At 34.2% G+C, this 25,009-nt stretch overlaps 1 protein-coding gene across 4 annotated transcripts in view; it reads right to left on the minus strand.

The window, feature by feature from the left end:
- AKT3 (AKT serine/threonine kinase 3) overlaps positions 1-25,009 on the minus strand; it is a 386,558-nt gene that overhangs the window by 61,677 nt on the left and 299,872 nt on the right. For all 4 annotated transcript variants that reach the window (XM_032643721.1, XM_032643865.1, XM_032643791.1 and 1 more), the window contains 2 exons: positions 22,259-22,473; positions 15,621-15,708 (listed from right to left, as the gene is read on the minus strand). In XM_032643721.1, coding sequence (XP_032499612.1) covers positions 15,621-15,708; positions 22,259-22,473 — 303 coding nt within the window. The remainder of the gene's footprint in view (positions 1-15,620; positions 15,709-22,258; positions 22,474-25,009) is intronic.

Below are 25,009 nucleotides of genomic sequence, written 5' to 3' on the forward strand. Positions count from 1 at the left end.
AAAATATATAAACAGCTCATGCAGCTCAATATCAAAAAAACAAACAACCCAATCAAAAAATGGATGGAAGACCTAAATAGACATTTCTCCAAAGAAGACATATGGATGGCCAACAAACACATGAAAATATGCTCAACATTATTAGAGAAATGCAAATCAAAACTAAAATGAGGTATCACCTCACATCAGTCAGAATGGCTATTATCAAAAAATCTACAAACAATAAATGCTGGAGAGGGTGTGGAGATAAGGAAACCCTCATGCATTGTTGGTGGGAATGTAAATTGATACAGCCATTATGAAGAACAGTATGGAGGTTCTTAAAAAACTAAAAATAGAATTACCATATGACCTAGTGATCCCACTACTGGGCATATACCCTGAGAAAACCACAATTCAAAAAGACACATGCATCCCAAGGTTCTCTGCAGTACTATTTATAACAGCCAGGACATGGAAGCAACCTAAATGTCCATTAACAGAGGAATGGATAAAGAAGATGTGGTGGTACATAGATACAATGGAATATTACTCGGCCATATAAAGGAACGAAATTGGGTCATTTGTAGAGACATGAATGGACCTAGAGACTGTCGTACAGAGTGAAGTAAGTCAGAAAGAGAAAAACAAATATTGTATATTAATGCATATATGTGGAATCTGAAAAAATTGGTATAGATGATCTTATTTACAAAGCAGAAATAGAGACACAGACATACAGAAAAAACGTATAGATACCAAGGAGGAAAGGGAGGGTTGGACAAATTGGGAGATTGGGATTGACATATATACACTATTGATACTATGTATAAAATAGATAACTAATGAGAACCTACTGTATAGCACAGGGAACTCTACTCAATGCTCTGTGGTGACCTAAATGAGAAGGAAATCCAAAAAAGAGGGGATATATTTACACATATAGCTGATTCACTTTGCTGTAAAGTATAAACTAACACAATATTGTAAAGCAACCATACTCCAATAGAAAAAAAAAAGTTTATTATGGGACTTTCCTGGTGGTCCATTGGTTAAGACTCCATGCTCCCAATGCAGGGAGCATGCATTCAATCCCTGGTCAGGGAACTAAGAGCCTGCAGCTGCATAACGCAGCCAAAAAAAAAGTTTGTTCAAAATAGTAATGCAACAATATATACAATAATTCCAGGTTATGGACAAGTGACAGTAATGACAGCAATATTATAAGGAACTTATACTATCCATGAAGTGGTATAGTATTATTTGAAAAAGGCCTAGAATTAGTTATAAATATAGACTGTAAACTCTAAGGTCAAGCACTAAAAAAATTTAAAAGAAGTGTAAAGGATAAGTTAAGAGAGAAGGAAAAAGGCAGTCTTAGAAAACGCTCCCTTAAAACCAGGCAAGTCAGAAAAAAAGTAAAAAGTGGAAAAGAAAAGAAGATACAAAGAACAGGATAATGAATAGAAAATAAATTCAACTATTAATTCAATGAACAGATATTAATTCAACTATGTCAATGTCACTTTAAATGTCAATGTCTAAAAACAACTAAAAGACAAAGACCCTCAGAGAGAATAAAAAAACAAGACCCAACCATATGTTATCTACAAGAAATCCACTTTAAATATAAAGACACAAAGAGATTAAAAGTGAGGGGATACCTATTTAAATCTTCTGCCCATTTTTTGATGGGGTTGTTTGTTTTTTGATATTGAACTACATGAGCTGTTTGTACATTTTGGAGATTAATCCCTTGCCAGTCATATCATTTGCAAATATTTTCTCCCATTTTGCAGGTTGCCTTTTCGTTTTGTGTATGGTATCCTTTGCTGTGCAAAACCTTTTAAGTTTAATTAGGTCCCATTTGTTTATTATTATTTTTTCCATTACTCTAGGAGATTAATCCAAAAGCATATTGCTCAAACAGTGTGCTGCCTATGTTTTCCTCTAGGATTTTTATAGTATCTGGTCTTACATTTAGGCCTTTAATCCAGTTTGAGTTTATTTTTGTGTATGGTGTTAGAGAATGTTCTAATTTAATTCTTTTACATGTAGCTGTCCAAAGAAGACATACAGATGGCCAAAAGGCACATGAAAAGATGTTCAACATCACTAATCATTAGAGAAATGCAAATCAAAACTACAATGAGGTACCACCTCACACTGCTCAAAATGGCCAGCATCAAAAAGTCTACAAATAATAAATGCTGGAGAGGGTGGGGAAGAAAAGGAACCCTTCTTCACTGTTGGCAGGAATGTAAATTGGTACAGCCACTATGGAGAACAGTATGGAGGCTTCTTAAAAAACTAAAAATAGAGCTACCATATGATCGTGCAATCCCACTCCCAGGCATATATCCAGAGATAGTCATAATTCAAAAAGATACATGAGGTTCATAGCATCACTATTCACAATAGACAAGACATGAAAGCAACCTGAACGTCCATCGACAGATGAATGGATAAAGAAGATGTGGTGTATACATATACAATGGAATATTGCTCAGCCATAAAAAAGAATGAAATAATGCCATTTGCAGCAATATAGATGGACCTAGAGATTATCATACTAAGTGAAGTAACGCAAGCCAGACAGTGAAAGATAAATATCATATGATATCGCTTATATGTGGAACCTAAAAAAAAAAAAAGTTACAAATGAACTTATCTCCAAAACTGGTATTTCCAAAACAGAAAGACACTCACAGACATAGAAAACAAACTTATGGTTACCAAAGGGAAAAGGGGGTGGGGGGAGAGATAAATTATGAGGTTGGCATTAACACTACAGTATATAAAATAGATAACCAACAAGAATCTACTGTATAGCACAGGGAACTATACTCAATACTTTGTAATAACCTAAAAGGGAAGAGTATGTGAAGACAAAAAAATATACATATGTATAAATAAATTGCTGGGCTGTACACCTGAAGCTAACAGGATATTGTAAGTCAACTGTACTTTGATTAAAAAAAAAACTAATGTGATCTAAGATTGCATTAATTGCAGGTTAAAAAATAAGTAAGGGAAACCATGGTAACACTTATCAAAAGAAAGCTGGAGTAGCTATATTAACTTCAGACACAGCCGACTTCAGAGTAATGAAAATTATCACAGATTAAGAGACATTACAGGGCTTCCCTGGTGGCGCAGTGGTTGGGGGTCCGCCTGCCGATGCAGGGGACACGGGTTCGTGCCCCGGTCCTCGAAGATCCCAAGTGCCGCGGAGCGGCTGGGCCCGCGGGCCATGGCTGTTGGGCCTGCGCATCCGGAGCCTGTGCTCCGCAACAGGAAAGGCCACAGCAGTGAGAGGCCCGCGTGCCGCAAAAAAAAAAAAAAAAAAAAGAGACATTACATAATGATAAAGGGATTCTCCAAAAAGACGTAACAATGCTTAGTGTGTATGCATGTAACAAGAGAGTTTCAAAATACAATGGACAAAAACTGATAGAACCTCAAGGAGAAATAGATTAATTCATTATTACAGTTGGAGACTTTAACATCCCTTTATCAGTAATTGACAGATCCAGCAGGCAGAAAATTAGTAAGGACTGAAAAGCACCATCAGCCAACTGGATCTAATTGATATTTATAGACTACCTTCTCCAACAACAGTAGCAATACACATTCTTCTTAAGCTCACAGAAAATTCACCAAGACAAACCATATTCTAGGCCATAAAACACACCTTAAAAAATTTAAAAGAACAGAAATCATACAAAGGTATGCTCTCAAACCACAACAGAATTAAATTGGCAATCAATAAGTTAAAGATATCTGGAAAAATTCTAAATACTTAGAGATTAAATAATATAGTTCTAAATAGCATATGGGTCAAATAAGATGTCTTAAGAAAAATTTAAATATATTTTAAACCAAATAAAAATGAAAATATGGGTTTCCCTGGTGGTGCAGTGGTTGAGAGTCCGCCTCCCAATGCAGGGGACACGGGTTCGTGCCCCAGTCCAGGAAGATCCCACATGCCGTGGAGCAGCTAGGCCCGTGAGCCATGGCCACTGAGCCTGCGCGTCTGGAGCCTGTGCCACAGGAGAGGCCACAGCATACAGCAAAAGAAAAAAAAGAAGAAAATACAACTTATCAAAATTTGTGGGATGCAGTAAAAACAGTATATATAGGAAAACATATAGCATTGAATCATACCTTTGAAAAGAAAGATCTAAAAGCAATAATCTACACTTCCAGTTTAGGAAACCAGAAATAGAAGAGCAAATAAAATCTGAAATAAGGAGAAGAAAATAAATAAAGATGAGAGCATAAATCCAAAAATTTGAAAATTGAAAACTGATAGAGAAAATCACCAAAATCACAAGCTGGCTCTTTCAAAAGATCAAAAAGTTGATGAACATCTGCCACATTAAGAAAGAAACTGCATTTCTATCAGGCCTTCTGGCATTTCTAATAGTGTTTTGTGCACATAAATGCTATTTGGTGCAAAAATTTTACTTTTTATGTTGGAGATCATGCTATTGTTCATTATGCCAAAATTGACTTCTCCCGTTTAATATTTATGTGTTGAAATCTACTTAGCTCAAAATTATAATTGTCTCTGCTTACTTTTTGTGACATTTGACTGTTAAACTTCTATTCATCCTCTTATTTTTTCCACTTTTCTGTGTAATATTGTTTTAGGTGAGATTCTTGTACAGAACATCTAGTTATATTTTGTTTTTAACCTACTTGAGGGCTTTTACAGCTTAAACCATTTGCATTTCATATCACAACTAACGTTGGTTTTGACAGCTGTCTGTGTTCTTTTATATCCTCAGTGCAATGCCTCACAATCAACAGAAGAGAGTAATTTTAAAGTTAAACTGTCAGAACATTTGGTAGATATTTGTGGCTCATCTTTCTTTGACCTGAAGTTTTAGACTGAACCACCATTTGAGTAGGATAAGGAGAATATCAACATGAAGCTACCTAGAAGCATCTTTTTAGCTTCTCTCTCTTCTCTGTTAGTGTTCATGTTATACTTGTCTAACCTTGCTTTACTTATGAAAACAATAACAATCACTAACATTGGAATGACTGCCATCAATCACCAAACTTCTCATGCTGAGTTTTTCAACCAGAAAATAGAGAGCAGTGATTCAGTCAGAAAAGTGCCACTGCAACTTTTTAAACAATACTTCACAAAGGACCTTGACACACCTTACAAAAATGTGTCCTCAAACCAACTCCCATTCCTGACCACGGATATTTTTTAATACTCAGTCATAGCTCTCAGTGTTCTCATACCTTCCCTCCCCCTGTGTCTCTCTCTCTAAATCTCCTCCCCTTTCCCATTTATTTTCTCATTCCTCTCCTTTTTATAGAGGAAATCCATTCCCACAGCTTTAATTGAATTTCCTTATTGATTCTCGCTCTCATTTCCAAATGTTAGTGCTGTATTTCTAGCTCTGAGATAATTCCATTTAAAATTAAATTATTACCAAAACCAGCAATAATCCTCCCCCATTTCCCCAGGATTGTCAGACTAGATTACTAATTCTTACTTCTTTAAAATATCTATAGAATTTACAGAATTTCCTTTTCCTTCCTCATTGCCTTTATTCTGTTTCATTGGACTCTACCGCTTAACACTTGTATCATTGCAGCAGTCTCTAAATGAGATTCTCTTTTCCAAACTCTTCTGCCTAAAAGTCTATACCAACAAACTTGAAAAGGTCCAATCATCTTATGTCATTCCCCTACTTCAGGATTTATAATTCTGGTAAGTAGGTGGATCAATCAAACATGAGCTAAATTTTCAAGAAACAATACCAAATTAACAGGCTCACTTCTCCATTTTTTGCATCTACCATAAATTGTTGGTTCTTTCCAGCTTCAGAATTATTTCATGCACTTCAATCATAACGACTTTATTTCATCTTACATTGGTCTCCCCTCTGAAATGTCACATTCCCATCAATTTCAAGCCTATATTTCCTTCAAATGCATTCTTTTTTCCATGAATATTTCCACATTAGGGGGATCATGTCTTAAACATGGAGCTGAATGAGCTTTAGAGTAAAGGCTAAAGAAAAACAATGAAGAAGAAAAGAACGTTAGAAAACAAAAAATGATACCAGATGGAAGCATGGATCTACATAAAGGAATGGTGAGTGCTACTAGTAGTAAATATAAAGCATTCTTCAGCACATTAAAATATAATTGTCTAAACCTAAAGAGAATTATGATGTATTGTGATGTTTATAACATATGAAAGTAAAATACATGAAAATGATAGCATAAAGAATGGAAGGGGAAACAGAACTATGCTATTGAAAGTGATATGTTTATAATATTAACTGAAGGTACAGTGTGATAAGTTAAGCATATATACAGAAAACTCTAAAACAATCTCAAGAGAAGAAAACAAAGGAGTACAGCTAATGACACAATAGCTCAGATAAAATGGAATCATAAAAATAGTCAATAAATCCAAAAGAAGGCAGATAAAGAAACAAATAAAAACAAACTGCAAGATGGCAGATTTCAACCCAACTATGTCAATAATTGAATTAAATAAAAATGGGCTGCACATTCCATTAAAAGTCATATATTATATAATGAATAAGAAAAAATCAAGGTATGGTTTAGCGACTAAGGTGGTTGCGTGTTCATCTTCCTCCTCCTGCCATGGGTCCAGATCCTCTGATGGTATACAACTGTGCTGAAGTCTGGCTGGTGTCAACTGTCTCCACAATGCCCCCTGCCCCCCAACCAAGAAACCTGCTCAGGCTGGGGGAAGCAAAAAAGTGGAGTAGAAAAAGAAGATTATTGGAGACAAAACTTTTGGTCTAAAGAACAAGAAAGGAGCAAAGCAACAAAAGTTTATCAAGGCTGTTACTCATCAAGGTCAATTTGGTCAACAAAATCCACATCAGGTAGCATAAAGGGAAGCCAAAGAGAAACTGAAGAAAGATGACAAGAAGTAAGAATTGCAAGAGCTAAATGAGCTATTCAAACCTGTAGTTGCTGCTCAAAAACTAAGTAAAGGTGCAGATCCTAAATCTGTGGTACGTGCATGGGCAGAGCACTAAAGGAGATAAGTATAAGTTCTCTCATGACTTGACTGTGGTGAGAAAATGTGATGCAAGCAGTGAAGAACTTGAAAAGTATACTACGGTTAATAGGGACGAGAGAAAAACTGGAAGAAGTGAGTAACAAGCACAGTGAGGCAGAAAAGAAAAACTCCAAAACAGTTAGTGTGCAGACATTTCTTTGAAGCTACTGAAAACAACAAATATGGCTGGCTTTGGATATGCCATGGAGGGGGAGATATTTGCATGTATCATGATACACTTCCTCCTGGATTTGTATTGTATTGTATTTATATTGTATTGTATATTTTTATCTTTTATAAAAAGAAAGTAGAGAAAGAACAGAGAATTTCATTAAAAGATCTAATTGAAAAAGTGTTCTGCCCTAGGTCCAAATGCTGCCAAAATAACTCCAGAACCTTTTCTTATATGCAAGGAAAAAACCAGAAGAGATTGATAAACTTAATCAAGAAATGCAAAGAAGGAAAGCAGACTTCAAAGCGGGGTAGGCACTAGTTTTCAGTAGTTGTGAGATGTTTGAATTTCATCCTGAACTGATGATAATGAGGAGGAAGCAGACGATACCTGTTACACCCAGGGAACAGGTGGATATGAGGCTCACGATTCAATGAGCGATGTAGATGAAACAGGTATTACTGTAGCCAGTCTTGAAAGATTTCAGCACACATACTTCAGAAAGAGATAAAACAAATTAAGCAAAGCTTACAGAGGTAGGGCTAAACATGGCAAAAGAAGTGATCTGGAAGAAGACAATGAAGGGAAGCGACAAAAAAATGGAGCCATCGATGCTGTTCCTATTGATGAAAACCTTTTTGGGGGAAGATGTGGATGATCTAAAAGAACTTAAACACACTTGATTTAGAAGAATGACATCATACAAGTCAATGAAAAAATTAAGCCAGCTCAGCATGGTTGAAATTGACTACATTAATTTTTCCACCTAGAATTCTTCAATAGGATGCTTATTTTCCATGCTGATTCTGGTGGGCTTACTTGCTTCTAAAAAAGGAATATTCTCCCTAACTCCTATATTCTGACTTTGGCTACATCTCGTAGTAAGTTCAGAGTAGTTCATGATAAACTGGAAATGATCGATTGTTCTAATTGTCCACTCAGGTAGGAAGTGTAATTGCCCTTCAAGCTCCTGATTTTCTCCGGGCATGTATTATTACAAGGACAACATAAATGTAAATTTAAAATACCCTTCATTTAACAAAGTTTTTAATGAGTGATTTCATTTCTTTTGTATTTATATGTTTAAAAGACTGCCTAGGGCTTCCCTGGTGGCACAGTGGTTAAGAATCCACCTACCAATGCAGGGGATATGGGTTCGAGCCCTGGTCCGGGAAGATCCCACATGCCTCGGAGCAACTAAGGCCATGTGCCACAACTACTGAGCCTGAGCTCTAGAGCCCGCGAGCCATAATTACTGAAGCCTGTGAGCCTAGAGCCTGTGCTCCGCAACAAGAGAAGCCACTGCAATGAGAAGCCTGCGCACTGCAACAAAGAGTAGCCCCTGCTCACCACAACTAGAGAAAGTCCACGCGCAGCAACGAAGACCCAAGGCAGCCAAAAATAAATAAATTTATTAAAAAAAAAAAGGACTGCCTAAAATATGAGCACTGTAATTCATAAAGAAAACCACAGATTTAGTATTGTATATCTTTGGACAATTTGATGGCAATTTAAAATGGAACTTCTTAAATCTCAGAGGATCAGTTGCAGTAACTTATGTTTAATTTCTTTGTTGTTGTTGTTAATAATGTTGTAAATAAAATCCTCATACAAAATCCAAAAAAAAAAAGCAAGAATCAACTATATCATGTCTAAGAGAAAATACACTTAAATATAATGATATAGGTTAAAAATAACAAGATGGGAAAAATTCAAAAGAAAGCTGGAGTACTTATATTAATGTCAGACAAAGTAGATTTCAAAACAAAGATTAATGCTACGAATATAAAAGAACATTCATAATGAAAAAGGGGTAGATTCACCAAGAAGATAAATTGCTATGTATACAACTAACAATGAAGCTTCAAAATTCAAGAAGCAGATCTAAAAAGAGAAACAGGCAAATCCACAATTATAGCTAAAGACGTCAATGATCCTTTTTCAATAACTGATAGAACAAGTAGACATAAAATCAGTAATAATATAGGAGACATAACACTGTCAAACATCTTGACCAAATGGATACTGGTAGAATGTTTTATGCAATATAAGTAGAATACACATCTTTTTCAAGTGTGTATGAAACATACACCAAGATAAACCACTTTATCGACCATAAAACAAATCTCAATAAATTTTAAAGGATTAATATCATATGAAATATGTTTTCCAACCATAGATAAGTAGGAATCAATAACAAAGATGTCTAAAAAATCCATATATGTGGAAATTGTGAACAACACTCTCCTGAATAATCCCTGAGTTAAGAAGGAATCACAAGAAGAACTAAAAATATTTTGAAATGAAAACACAACATATCAAAATTCGCAAAGCATGGCTAACTGTCCTTAGATAGAAACATAGCATTAAGTGCTTATGTTAGAAAAAGAGAAAGGTCTCAAGCCAATAATCTTAGCTTCCTCCTAAAGGAGATCAAGAAAAGCAACATCAACTCAAAAGAAGCAGAATAAAGAAATAATAAAGATGAGAATTAATGACTTTGAACACAGAAAAACAATATACCAATATCAGGAATAAAAGAAGTCATCACTACATATACAACAAACACTATAAAGATATAAAGAGAATATTGCAAACATTTTATTTATTTATTTATTTATATTTATTTGCGGTACGCGGGCCTCTCACTGCTGTGGCCTCTCCCGTTGCGGAGCACAGGCTCCGGACGCGCAGGCTCAGCGGCCATGGCTCACGGGCCCAGCCGCTCCTCGGCATGTGGGATCTTCCCGGACCGGGGCACGAATCCGCAGTCAGACTGCATCGGCAGGCAGACTCTCAACCACTGCACCACCAGGGAAGCCCCCATTGCAAACATTTTTAAGCCAATAAATTAGCAAACTTAGATGACAAATTCCTTGAAAGCCATAAAATACCAAAACTCAATCAAGAAAAAACAGATAACCAGAATAGTCCCTTAACTATTCAAGAATAACCAGAAGAGTCCCTTAACTATTCAAGAATTAAGTTCATGGTTACAAACCTCCCAGCAATGAGAAAACTCTAGGCCCAAGGGGCTTTACTGGTAAATTCTACCAAAGATTTAAGGAACATTTAATATAAATTCTACAGAAACAATTCCATACAAGTGAAGAGGAGGGCATACTTCCCACCTCACTTTAAAAAGGTAAACATGATCCTGAAATGAAAACCATACAAAGACATTCTAAGAAAAGAAGATGACGTCTCAGTATCATGCATGATTTAAGCATGCAAAGAATCCTTTAAAAAACACATTGTATCAAATCTAGCAATACATAATAAGGATATCATAAGTAAGCAGATTTTTCCCCAGGAATAGAAGGTTCATTTAACATTAGAAAAATAATCAATATAATTCACCATTTTAACAGAATATAAAGGAGAAAAACCATATGATCATTGCAATGGATGCAAAAAACTTTTAATAAAATTCAACACTTATTCATGATAAAAACTATTAGCATACTAGGAATAGAAGGAACTTCCTCAACCCAATAAAGGAGGTATTAAAAACCCTACACTTAGGGCTTCCCTGGTGGCGCAGTGGTTGAGAGTCCGACTACCGATGCAGGGGATGAGGGTTCGTGCCCCGGTCTGGGAGGATCCTGCATGCCGCGGAGCGGCTGGGCCCGTGAGCCGTGGCTGCTGGGCCTGCACGTCCGGAGCCTGTGCTCCGCAACGGGAGAGGCCACAACAGGGAGAAGCCCGCGTACCGCAAGAAAAAAAAAAAAAAAAACCCTACACTTAGATAAAAGTTTTATAACTTGTTACACTGAAATAATTTTAGGCTTAGAAAAGACTTAGAAAAATAGTACAAACAGTTCCCATATACCCTTTACACACCTTCCCCTGATGCTAATAGTTTATACAGCCATAGTACAGTTATCAAAACTAAGAAATTAAATTGGTACAAAAGTATTAACTACCAAATTTATTTACATTTCACCAGTTTTTCCACTTATGGCCCTTTTCTATTCCAAGATCCAATCTAGAATCCCACATTGCATTTAGTCATCATGTCACCTTAGTCTTTTCCAATCTGTGAAAGTTTCACAATCATTCCTTGCCTTTCATGAAGTTGACACTTTTGAGGGTTTCTTAGGTTTTCTCATGATTATACTGAGGTTATACATTTTGAGGGAATATAGTACAAAAGTGATACAGCCTTCTCAGGGCATCATATCATGGGTTATAATGATTTCAGTGTCTTATTATTGGTGATATTAATCTTGATCACTTGGTTTAAGACAGTGTTTGCCAGGGCTTTTTACTGTAAAATTACTCTCTTAATCTTTATAAATAAGTATTTGGGGAAAGATATGTTGACACCATGCAAATATCCTCCTTCTTAAACTTTTGCCCACTAATTTTAACATTCATTGGTGAATCTTGCATACAGCAATTTTTACTCTGTTGTTTTAATGGTAATTTTCTATTTCTCTGATTCCTTCTACATTTATTAACCGGAATTCACCTATAATGAAGACATGTCTCTTCTCAATATTTTATCTATTCGTTCAATCATTAATTTCTGCAGTATAGACTCATGGATATGTATCTTACTTTTTTGGTCATATACAATACTTGTTTTGCTACTGAAATTGTCCCAGCTTTCACCACTGGGAATTATTTAAGGTTGGCTCCTGTGTTGTACAAACATGCACCTTTTTCCATCTACCTTCATTTTTTTATTTTCTGGTACCACAAAATTCCTTGGGCTCTTCTTTTATTTTCCCCATCCCAGCTGTGGGATCAACTACTTCTCCAAATAACCTTGGTTCTTTTTACTGGAGAATGACATTGAGTAATGAAGATTTAGGTGCTAGATGTGATTAATGTCATATTTAATGGTAAAAAATGTTTTCTCTCTAAGATTAGAAACAAAGTCAGGATGTCAACTCTCATCATTTCTATTCCACTTTGTAGAAAGGTCCTAGCCAATATAATAAGGCAAAATAAATAAATAAAATACGTGCAGATTGAAAATGAAGTAAAACTTTTTATTTATAGAAGATATGATCATCTATTTAGATAAGTCTAAGTCATGTACAAAAAAAGCTACTAAAACTAATAGCTTGTCGGATACAAGGTCAATATACAAAAATCAAGCCTATTTCTACTGGTAGCAAACAATATGGAAATGAAATTTAAAAATACCATCCACATCAGAAGACATGAAATACTTATGGATAAATTCAACAAAATATGGATAAGAACTAAACACTGAAAATTATGAAACATTCCTGAGAGTAATTAAAGAAGACCTAAATAAATGTAGACGTATAGCATGTTCATATGCCAATTCTTCCCAAATTTTTCTATAAATTGAACATAATCTCACAGAAAATCCAGCAGACTTTTTTGTAGATGTTGACAAACTAAGTATAAATCTTATATAGAAATTTAACTAGATTAATTCATATTATGAAATATCCTACCAGAGAATCCTAAAGCTTGAAGATACTTCAAAGATCAGAATTTTATGTGGGAGTAAAACAACTTGTCCACTTCCACACAAGAGGGAAGAAGCAGATCCAGGATGAGTATTTCCACTTTCCAGTACCAAGTTCTTTAGAGTGGTACATCATGATACTTGTAATTAAGATTAATTCACTTTTAACTTTGCCTAGGAAGAGGTTTAGCTTTCCCCTAAAGATGCCAGGATCTTTACATATGCCTTCATCTCTGGGTTTGCCACAATATATAGAAAAATGGCCAATAATCATGGAATAAATCTATAAAAATAGTAAATGTCCCAAAGCACATTAGTAAAACTGTAATAAAAAAATACCTGATCTTAGAGATGAATTAATCTTTTATGAATAAGTTACGTGTTTTAAAGACATAGGACCCCTTAAAAATGTTTGAAAACACTAGAATTACAAATGAATTCATGAAAATAGCTACTGGCATTAGCATTCCTATAATTAATTCCTTGTTTGTTAGTGATACAATACAAACCCAAATAAAACCAATCGTATTTTCACATCCTTTTAGAAGGAGTCTCAAAATTTAAGCATGCTGCTATGATGCTGTTCTTCTTCAGGTGTGTGAAGATGGCTGAAAACATCAGTACATCATCTGACATCCAGTATACTACCCACACCCCAAGAGTAAACCTGTAGCAGGCGTATATGAGTGTAGAAACTTTGTGATTTTTGTGGTTGTGCTTCTTTATGCAAGATAGCTAACACCTTTGCTCAAATTAAGTAGCAACTATTTTTATCAACATACTAACAATTTAAACTCATTTCTTCACATATATCACCCAAAGCTGTGCTTTGGCAGCTCCTTCTCCTACCCTACTTGCAGGCTTCTCCAGTTCCATTCACCGCAAGGGAGCTGCCTGAGTAGACATCTTAATAGTACCTTCGCTCTGGGCATGTTGAGCCCAGTGGAACAGTGACAGGATAAGCCTTGCTTCTTCACTGTGTGGTAGGTGGGTTCTCAGAGCGTTCTCTAGATGATGCCAAACTACAATTTAACATGAAGAGCTGCATGCTGATGACAAAATCTTTGTAGCATATCTTACTCTCTGAATAGGACTGAAGAAAGTCCATGTTTTGCCCCTTCTTTAAGGTTAGCAGTGCCATACTGGTGCTCTACATTTGTCTCTTAAAGAAATTTTTCTTTCTGTTATATTTTGTTGTTGGTGGTTGTGGTGGAATCCTCCTCGGACAGGGTATATCAAAGGAATATTTAGTTGTGGCTTATAACTTTGCCTGCCAAAGAAAACCTCTGACCATATATTATTTCTAGGAGACATGCCAAGATCTTGATACTTTTCAGATTTGTTTTTCAGGTTCTCTTTTTTTAAAATTTAATTTTATTTATTTTTTTATACAGCAGGTTCTTATTAGCTATCTATTTTATACATATTAGTGTATATATGTCAATCCCAGTCTCCCAATTTCAGGTTCTTTTATAGTGTACTGACATGATAAACAGTACATAGTGCATTAGGGGCTATATATGGATGCAACTCATAAAGAATATCATCAGTGTTATAAAGTGGATGTATAACTGTGTACATGAAGTTAATAAACACTGAGGAAACTTAAGAATGGTCACAAGCTTCTCATAAGGTTTGAAAAGGATCCAATACCTACCTCAGTGCTTTATACACGGTAGAAACTCAAAAAAAAATTTTTAACATCTTTATTGGAGCATAATTGCTTCACAATGGTGTGCTAGTTTCTGCTCTATAACAAAGTGAACCAGCTATACATACACATATATCCCCATATCTCCTCTCTCTTGCATCTCCCTCCCACCCTCCCTATCCCACCCCTCTAGGCGGTCACAAAGCACCGAGCTGAAGAGATGTAAGTTTAATTGAAGTGAAGTTTGAGTAGAGGTATCATAACATGGTGCAACTATTTTAAACACCTATTTACAGTAAATGCTTACAAAATCACCACACTCCCTATTACTGTAACATAATACAAAAATGAAGTACTCGTCTCACTTCCTCATAACTCATATATCATTCTATCTTTAGGGTTTAATAGAGAAGAATATTTGGCACAAAGTAGACACTACATAAATGTTGATTGATATATGTTTTAGAGAAAAATATGGAAACCTGGAATAAACTGAAATGGAAGGACTAACTACACAAAATGACTAGATAATAATTCTAAGCAAATACTGAACTACATAAAACTTTCGTAGTAAAATTTTTATATGAGCATTTGAAAATCAAAATATAAAAATCAGTGTCTGTACTAACAATATCTGAAGTAGTAAAAATAAAATTAAAAAAATTTAAAAGATAGAACAAACACAATAACTTCCTGTTCCTAAACTTAAGTAAACACTGCAGTATTAAAAACAAGTACTAAGCAGATTACAGTAAAAATAAAATTATATAATTTGTAGCATCCATTCTCTGGGTCTTTAAGTTCTGTTTCAAATAACAGACGTTCCAAAGAAGACAAATAAATTTATTACTTGGTTAAATATTAAAACTAAATTGCTTTAAATTCCTTTTAAAATAAGAAATTGTATAAATAAATAAGAGCTCACTTTAAAATGAAAGGCATAGAGACAAAGTTTTAAAATTATGATTGTTTTGCTAGTTAATTTTCCTGAAGAATAACATAACATTGGTGCCTTTATTTTTTATGAATTAAGGAAATGATGAGAAGCAAACTAACAAATTATTGTGATAAAAAAGAAAAACTGTTTGATCACATTGAATAAAATTTCAAAATGCATTTCGGGAGTCAAAGCTATGAAGAAAATTTTGTGCTAAGGAGTCCTACATTCAATTAAATGACTGAGTAAAAATGAAAAATATAATTACATCATTCACTGTTATTCACCTAAAATTTTTTTTGCTGTAAATTCATTTTAACCAAAATATATAAACACTATGCCATGAAGATAACCTACCTTTTTATCATACACATCTTGCCAGTTTACTCCAGAAAAGAAACTGTGTCTCATAATTTCTTTTGCATCATCTGGTCCTCCACCAAGGCTGCGAGGACAGAAATAAAATTAAATGAGTATAAAACGTTTACATAAGCTGAATGCATAACTACAAAGTTTTTGTGAAATGTAATTTTCTGTGTGTAAATAGTTCTTGTGATAAATAGCCATAAAAATAAAAAGCTTTTATTGTAAGATCTAATTTTCCTAATATGCTATTAATAAGAACTAGCCTCAGGACAGTATGGTATTTGAAAAGAGCATAGGCTTTGGAGACAAACCTGAAACAGGCAACCGGCTCGGAAATTTATGAGATATATGACAATAAAAAAGTTGCTTAATCTCAGTTTTCTCATCTGTATAATGGGATTAATAATACCAGCCTGGTGGATTATTGCAAGGGTTAGAAATAACATAAGTACCTAGCACAATAAATGGTATTGTCAATTCTATAAACCAAATTTATTTTAGAACTTTAGTCAAAATGCACCCTTGTTAACATAAATTCTGAAAAGACTAGATAATTACTTAGAAAAAACAATTTGGAGAACATTGCTAACAGACAGAAACTCATGGAGTATTTTCATATCTCAAATGAATTTTCACAGAAATGATAAATTTAATCTATGAAATATCACTGCAATATAATATGCTATGCAAGTTTCAATATAAATTAAAAATTTAGAATACTCCCACCCCATCTTTGAAGGAAATGTTATTCAACTGATACCTGACACAATCTGAAATTCAGGTGCTTTCTAGCTTTCTCAGTTTCATACAGTACCTACTAGTCACTATGAAGAAAGGATGAGAGAAACAGAAAAAAAACAGAGAAGGAAGTAAGGTGGGAGGGAAAGAGGAAAAAGAGAAAAAAAGAAAGGACAGGGAAAGAAAGAGGAAAAGAAAGGAAATCTATTTAAATCTGAATTTGATACAGCAAGTTTTATTTGATTTTACTCATCGTTAGGAATGATATGTGCTGGTAAATGCCTAACAATCAGCTCTCTGAGGGAAATTATGCATATACAATATAATGCATTTTATATATATTATTATTTTTACTGATGCAAGATGTGTGGAAGTAAAACATTATATAGTATTTCTAACCTCAAAATATATAAGCAAAATAGATAAGTAACCTCAAAAGCATAGATAAGAGTAAAATTTAACAACATTATTAAAGAGTGATGAGTTTTGAGTATTTTTTACCCGTGATTTTAATGTTCCTGATTTAACTGTAAGTTTATATAATTTAATTTTTAATAATGACTGTATTCAACAACCAGCTCACAAAATTTTTGAAATTTAACAATTGGCTATTCTAAGCTGGTACATTTCAACTCCCAACACAACACTGAGTAAGAAGAAATGCAAGTAGGTCATAGAAAACAAACAATTATACAATTTTAATGAATTCTGGTTATTATTAGGTATAAGAAATACACGACTGGGAAGAATCCAGGATCCTCTGACACACTGTCAGAATGGAAAACAAAACAATTAGCTGATATCTGAATATCTGTAGTGATGATCCTATAGTTCCCACTATCTAGGTCTCCTATCTCAAGATTCATACAGAATAAACTACACTCCTGATATGGAACTTTTAGATTGGATCAGATCATAATAGTTGCATGCATATTTGCAACTTTCAGACTGGCAAATCTATACTTAGTTAACACTCGGCACTTGACTCCCTGGCCTCACTCTTTTTCATTCTATTTCAAGTTGTATATGTCTCTCTCCTGGTAGAATGCAAATTCTTTGGAGGGGAGAGTTCAGTACTGGATTATCCAAAAAGCATTTTAAAGCTTGTGCTTAGGGAGCCAGGAAAGCAGAAACACCAAAACACAGACTTCTGAAAAGAATTATTCAACATTTCAAAGTATGCATTAAAGTAGTATGCACAAGAAAAATCAGCAGTTCGTTGTATTTTCTTACATTTATGTTATTGTTTATTTCAATACTGTTTTCAATCTTAATTATATATATGAGATGATGGATGAGGTAGGAATTGGAATGGAGAACCGTAATCATTTTTGTAATTAAAAGGTTTTAATTCAGCTTCAGTTTTTCATTTTTATGTCACCCCGCAATTCTCTAGCAATAGTTTGGCTTTGGACATAGACAGCATTTAATCTATATTTATCAAATACATATAAAATTAAAGTATCGGCCATGAATGCTATACAAAGACTAAGAATATAATCTTAGGCTGCCATTTTAGAAGTTGGTAGAGATTCTTTAACACAAGCTTCTTCAAAGTGTGAAACTGTCAAAAATTTCAACGTCAATGACTCCCTAATATACAATTTAAAACTTCAAAATTATATCAAAATATAATTTACATTAAGATATTTTTGTCTAAGAATACCAAATTCCCATATCAGAAAGCCAAACTAAAATCCTCAGCTACTATGGATTCTTCACAACTAGAAACAACATCTAATTCACATTTTCCTTGTGTTATTGAATGCAACATGAGGTCATGCTTTTCCTACAAAATTTGCATAGGAGGCTAAAGGAGATACTGATAGAATAATCATAATGTAATGCAGAATAAGAAATAAAAGCAAGATGAGAGCTGACTCTTTGATGGAACTGATAGCAATTCGGTAAAGAATATCAGAGAAATTCAGGCAGTATTTAAAATAGTTGAATAGGAATAATAAAGAGGTATACTATAGTGCTAGCTTTGATTACGTTTCCAAAGGCTTTTGGAAGCGTCCTTTTGTTGGCTCTTTCTCTTCTTTCTACCTCTTAAATTTTGACATTTCCCAAGACTCTGTCCTAGGCTGCCTTCTTTTTATATTCTACACTTTTCACTATTCTCATGGCTCCAGCTACCTCCTAGATATCTACAGATCCCAAACCCAAATATTCAGTTTTGTGTTTCTTTTTTTTAAATTAACTTTTATTGGAGTATAGCTGCTTTACGATGTTGTGTTAGTTTCTTCTGTACAGCAAAGTGAATCAGTTATACGTACACATATGTCCCCTCTTTTTTAGATTTCCTTCCCATTTAGGTCACACAAAGCATTGAATAGAGTTCCCTGTGCTATACAGTAGGTTCTCATTAGTTATCTCTTTTATACATAGTAGTGTAATATGTCTGTCAATCCCAATCTCCCAATTCATCCCACCCCATCCTTCTGCCCTTGGTATCCGTAAGTTTGTGGATACCAAATCTGTGTCTTTATTTCTGCTTTGCAAATAAGTTCATCTTTGCTGGGAAAACTGGACAGCTACATGTAAAAGAATTAAATTAGAACACTCCCTAACACCATACACAAAAATAAACTCAAAATGGATTAAAGACCTAAATGTCAGGATGGACAGTATAAAACTCTTAGAGGAAAACATAGGCAGAACACTATATGACATAAATCACAGCAAGATCCTTTTTGACCCACCTCCTAGAGAAATGGAAATAAAAACAAAAATAAACAAATGGGACCTAATGAAACTTAAAATCTTTTGTACAGCAAAGGAAACCAGAAGCAAAATGAAAAGACAACCCTCAGAATGGGAGAAAATATTTGCAAATGAAGCAACGGACAAAGGATTAATCTCCAAAATATACAAACAGCTCATGCAGCTCAGTATCAAAAAAACAAATAACCCAATAAAAAAATGGGCGGAAGACCTAAACAGACATTTCTCTAAAGAAGACACATACAGATGGCCAACAAACATGTGAAAAGATGCTCAACATGACTAATTATTAGAGAAGTGCAAATCAAAACTACAATGAGGTATCACCCCACACCGGTCAGAACGGCCATCATCAAAAAATCTACAAACAATAAATGCTGGAGAGGAGGTGGAGAAAAGGGAACCCTCCTACACTGTTGGTGGGAATGTAAACTGGTACAGCCACTATGGGGAACAGTATGGAGGTTTCTTAAAAAACTAAAAATAGTTTTTAGTTTGACCATATGACCCAGCAATCCCACTCCTTGACATATACCCAGAGAAAATTAGTTATTGTGTTTCTATTAAGCACTGGTACTATTTTCAGCTGCCTGCTTGACATCTAGGTTTTCTATAGAAACCTCAGACTCGGTATAGCAAAACTAATATCAACATCCACCCCATCAAGCCTCCTCCTTTGCCTGTACTCCTTCTCTGTTAATAATAACTCCATTCTCCAAACTAGGCATCCAAGTTGGAAACCTCAGAGGCATCCTGACTCCTTCCCCTTCCTCACCATTTCTATTTAATCATTCACAAAGTTCTATTTAGCACTCTTTACAACTGCTTTAGGAAGGACTCCATCTCTTATCTGGACAATTCCATATGTATTCTTAATTACCCTGCCTACCTGCCCCTGGCGCTTCACTGTTCTAATCTATCCATGACAAAGCTTCCTGAGTTACCTTTTCATAACACAGACCTGATTACACCATCCCTTACTTTTAATAATTCAGTGGCTTCTCATGCCCTTCTGAATAAAGATTAAATATTTTCTAAGAAAGATAAGGTCCTTACAATCTAACATATCGGCTTCATCTGCCAATGTTACCCAACTCATATTCTACACTCCAGTTGCTGAACTTCTCAAATGCCATGTTCATTTGCAATTCTAGCTGCTATTTACATGTAAAATTCTCTTCATGAAAGCCACTGCAAATTGCAACTCCTTCATAAGCCAGCTCAAGTTTTCCAATCCCTTTAACAGCTAATAATTTCAAAAGCATTTGTACGTAGTTTAACCTGAGCATCTGTGAATATATGTTTTGTGCCCTACATTATTCTATGAACAACTAGAGCAGAGATTACCCATTTTATTCATCTTTGCATTCCCAATATTTTAATGTAGCAGTGGAGGGGCTTGACATATCTACCTTAAAAGGAAATAACAGATAGTTAAAAATACCACATCTTCTCTTTAGACAATATCAACCTCTGGGTAGACAAAACTTTAAGAGTTGTCCTACGTACCAGGCCACTAACATTCTAGAAATTTACCTCACGTGTATTCAACAATTATTAAGTACCTACTACGTGCTATCCCCAGAGGGTGGGGTGCGGGTGGAGGGTGGGAAATGACAATAAAAAAATGAATGAGACATAGACATGAAAACCAGAAGGAGTCAAAAAAAGATGGGTTAAAAATTCACTGCCCTTGAAATCTAAGGCAAATATTAGATCCAAAACTCAACTAGATAAAAGTGAAATCCTAGCTCTATATAAAGATTATCTATTGCCAAGTGCCACTTGCTACAATAGTTGTGAAACAATCACATCAAATGGAATACATTTTAAAACCTAAACTAAGAAAACGGTGCACTGTAAAGAAGATACAAGAGAAATATCAAATAGGCAAGTATAAACTTGATTTCTATTCTTGTTCGCACGAATTTTCTGTGAGAACTAGGATAAATCACATAACCCTCCCTGGGCCTCATTTTCTCCTCAGTCAAATGGAAATGAGAATAATATCTATCCTACCTACTCCACAGGCTACTAAAAAGCAAGGGAAACAGATGTGCAAATGTCCTGACAAAGAACACAAAATCACTTTATAAATATAAGGTAAGGTTTCAGTTACTAGAATTATGAAACGTTTGAATGGTTCTTCACAAAGCATAAAGATGGCACCTCTTTTATTATGTTTGCTTATTTCTGCTGAAGGTAAAATCATGTTCCTCACAAATTTAAAAGCTAGAAGTATGTGATGGAAACCATCTCTAAGGTAGACAAAGCCCACAATTTAAAATTCATTTATTCCTTCACTCATTAATTCAGTCTGTCAACAAATACATACTGAGCATCAACCACAAACAGAACATTAACAAAAATTATGTGAGGTGTTACAAAAGGTTAAACAATATATGAAATGGCCTACCCTTAAGACGCTTAAGGTCTAAGAGATTTTCAGAGACATACTGATATGCATATATATCTACTGGAACAAAGAATATACACATGTATATACAAACACATATATTAAGGGACATTTTAAAATTAATACTCATTTCATGTATGACTTATAAAATGTATGTGTAAATAAATATATAAACATGAACAATGAATCCTACAGCTCATTAAGCAAAGAGCTGTAGGATTCCTCAGGTCATAGCTATAGCTACAAAAATAGAAATACAAAGTATGCAAAGACACTTTTTGCCATTAGTCCTTTCAGCCATGCGTGGAAAAGAATTATCTTCAAAGACAAACAAAAAAAGTAGTTAGATATGTTAACATACATACGTGTGGGAGGAGAGTATAGAGACAGTTCTATCTGTTTTATAATGTAAATCAGCAGAAATATAAAGCCCAGAGACTGAAAGGAAAAAAGGGATCCTCCTATCCCCACAATAGCAAGCACCATGGCAATTAAGAAACTGTTTGTTCATAAAACTCTCAAAATCTTTATGTGGTAAAATCTGTATAAAATTTCCAAGTTAGGAAAGAGTTGAGGGAATTTTTTAAATGTTCTATATTATGCAGTTAAAAATAAGTCAGTGTCTCAGTAGGAAGATGTCTACACCAAATACATTGCTTCTTGGAGTTAGTTATATTTGAATTAATTTCCATATCACAATTCCTAACCACATTCATCAGTAACTCACTGTGTGTTATTTGCGGCTTACCGTTTATTTGGATCCTTTATCAAGAGCCCTGAAAGCAATGATTTTGCATCTGAAGAGAGTGTTCGAGGAAATTTAATGTCTTCCATTAGAATTAGTTCAAAAAGTTTCTCATGATCCTGGTTGTAGAAAGGTAACCTCCCGCACATCATTTCATACATGACAACCCCAAGGCCCCACCAATCCACGGCTCGGCCATAGTCATTATCTTCTAACACCTAAAAGTGAAACCAGTAAAAGATCAATTTTTACACGTTAGCTTTTAAAGTATTATTTATAAAACATAAGATTTTTACATAACCTAGGTAGGCTATTCTGAGATCTTGACAGTTAAATTATGAAGCATCCTACAAAAGATATAAATCACACCAAATATGTGAAATGTTCAATATATATCCAGAAATGACTGGGTACCAAAAAAGGTATTGCAACAGATTCCAAGTAAATGAATGTATGAGTGCCCTAAGGATCAAATGAAAACTATTTGCATATTTTCATTTAGGCCTACTTAATTTTTCATTCTGATTCCACTAACATGGACTTTAAGTAATAACTTAGAGCTAAACTGTGCTGATTATAGATAACATAATGTGTCTACCACATTCTTGTACTGAGAAGAACCAACTACTACAAATCAAAGAGTGAAAGATAGGAATAAACAAATGCAATGTACTAGAGAAGAGTCCAGGGCATGACAACCATGAAAATAAATATAAAAACTTTTGGAGGCCCCTACATGTTTAAACTCTTTCAGGAAATATTTAAGCAACAGGTGAACATAAAGATTTACTGTTTGGGTTGTAATAAACTTTAGTATCCAAAGTTTAAGTACCTCACAACAATTTCTATTAAACACAAACAATAAAAATTATGGACTCAATATTTGTAGGGTATATGACCTTAAATTTATTTCCCAAAACACATTACATGTAAAATAAATTTAGTAAGAAACAATACGCAAGTATAAGTTAGGCTATGTTAGAGCAACCTGTTCAAACTGAAACATGATGACGTGCCATTTGTCCCAGAAAGGTAAAATTTGATTTACCCTTCTACTGCATATGTTCCTCATCCAAAGGAATTTTCTTTATCTATTTGGATCTTTCAATATTTTATTTTAAGATACTATATTTGAATAATCTTAAAGCTTACTTTATCTGATCCTCTTAGCTTTGGGATAAGCAGATCAAGAAAACCATATACATGAAATTAATCAATCAAACAAATCTTATAATTGATGACATTGGAGAGAATTTGATACAGAACAAAGTAGTACTCATGTTTTAAACTTTCTTAGTTTGAGCTAAGTAAGTATGTTGTTGAAGATTACGCCTATGTGACTTTTATTTAAAATTTAACTAATAATTTCGTAAAATGCACATAATATTTTTGACAGCTACACTATGATTACTATAAATACTATGAAAGGCACTTTGGTAGACAGGGTATTTAAAGGCGGAGAATTTAATTTTAAGAAAAAAACTATGTTACCTAAAGATCTATTTAGTAGTGTTTTCAAATGCTACGAAAAGATTGTTTTCTTCCAGTTTTACCAAGACATAATTGACATACAGCTTGATAATTGATATACAGCATTGTGTAAGTTTAAGGTGTACAGCATAATGATTTAACTTATATACATCATGAAATAATTACTATAATAACTTTAATGAACATCTATCATCTCATACAGAAACAGAATTAAAGAATTAGAAAAACATTTTTTTCCTTGTGATGAGAACTCAGGGTTTACTCTCTTAACAACTTTCATATGTAACATACAGCATGTTAACCATATTTATCATATTGTACATTACATCCCTAGTATTAATTCAATTGTATCATTGTTTTGCGGCTAAAGACAACTAGAAACTGCATTGGCAATATATAAACATAAGTCCAGTTTCTAAATTTTTCCAAAACCCTTTTGTAAATAACAAACTAAGCAAGATGTTTTTGGGGAAAATAATAAATTCTAGTTTCTATCTTTAGCCATAAATATTTAAAATTTCTACTTGTTTGAAATGAGTAATGTGAGAACATATAGAAAACAAGAAACAACTTGAAGTAGAAGGAATTCTACCTGTGTACTTAAAGGAAATACTGTATATATAATTTTTAAATACCAGTGACTTTTGAATCTCTCCCACATCCAATTAGTAGAATGTACTGTTTGTAGGCCTTTATCTAATAGATGCAAGATTTTACCTAATAACAAAATTTTTAAAATCTAAGTAATCTTTTACTGCATTCCTACAACAGCAACAAAACAGTGGTACATACAATAAAGAGCCAAATGTAGCTTTTAACCTCTTTTTTCATAAAACCATAAAAAGCATAAAAGCTGGATTAACTGCCTCCCGAACCCACATTTCACCAGCCGGGTTCTCATCCCCAGCTGGCAAAACTGGCAATCCTTTATTTTTGTTTAAATACCTGGTTTGCAGCCAGAAGGGAAAGTGAGTACATAAAAAAGGTTTTATTTTTGAAGAGAAATAAGCAACTGAAAAATAAAACTGCATTGTAAAAAAATCTGCTTGATAAAATAAAATATATTTTATTTAGCTTTGTAAAACGAACACTGATTCTCAAGATATGTGGTTTTGCTTTTGAACATACGAGCTTTCATTGAAATATACATACATAATGCTACAATTAGAGCTGTTTGCTGTATTACTTTGTACTAAACAAATCTGATGTAATGTATTATCTTACTGACATGTAAAACTTAGGCAATGTTGAGGAGAAAATACC

The sequence above is a fragment of the Phocoena sinus genome, chromosome 1 (assembly GCF_008692025.1).
Source record: "Phocoena sinus isolate mPhoSin1 chromosome 1, mPhoSin1.pri, whole genome shotgun sequence".
NCBI lineage: Eukaryota > Metazoa > Chordata > Mammalia > Artiodactyla > Phocoenidae > Phocoena > Phocoena sinus.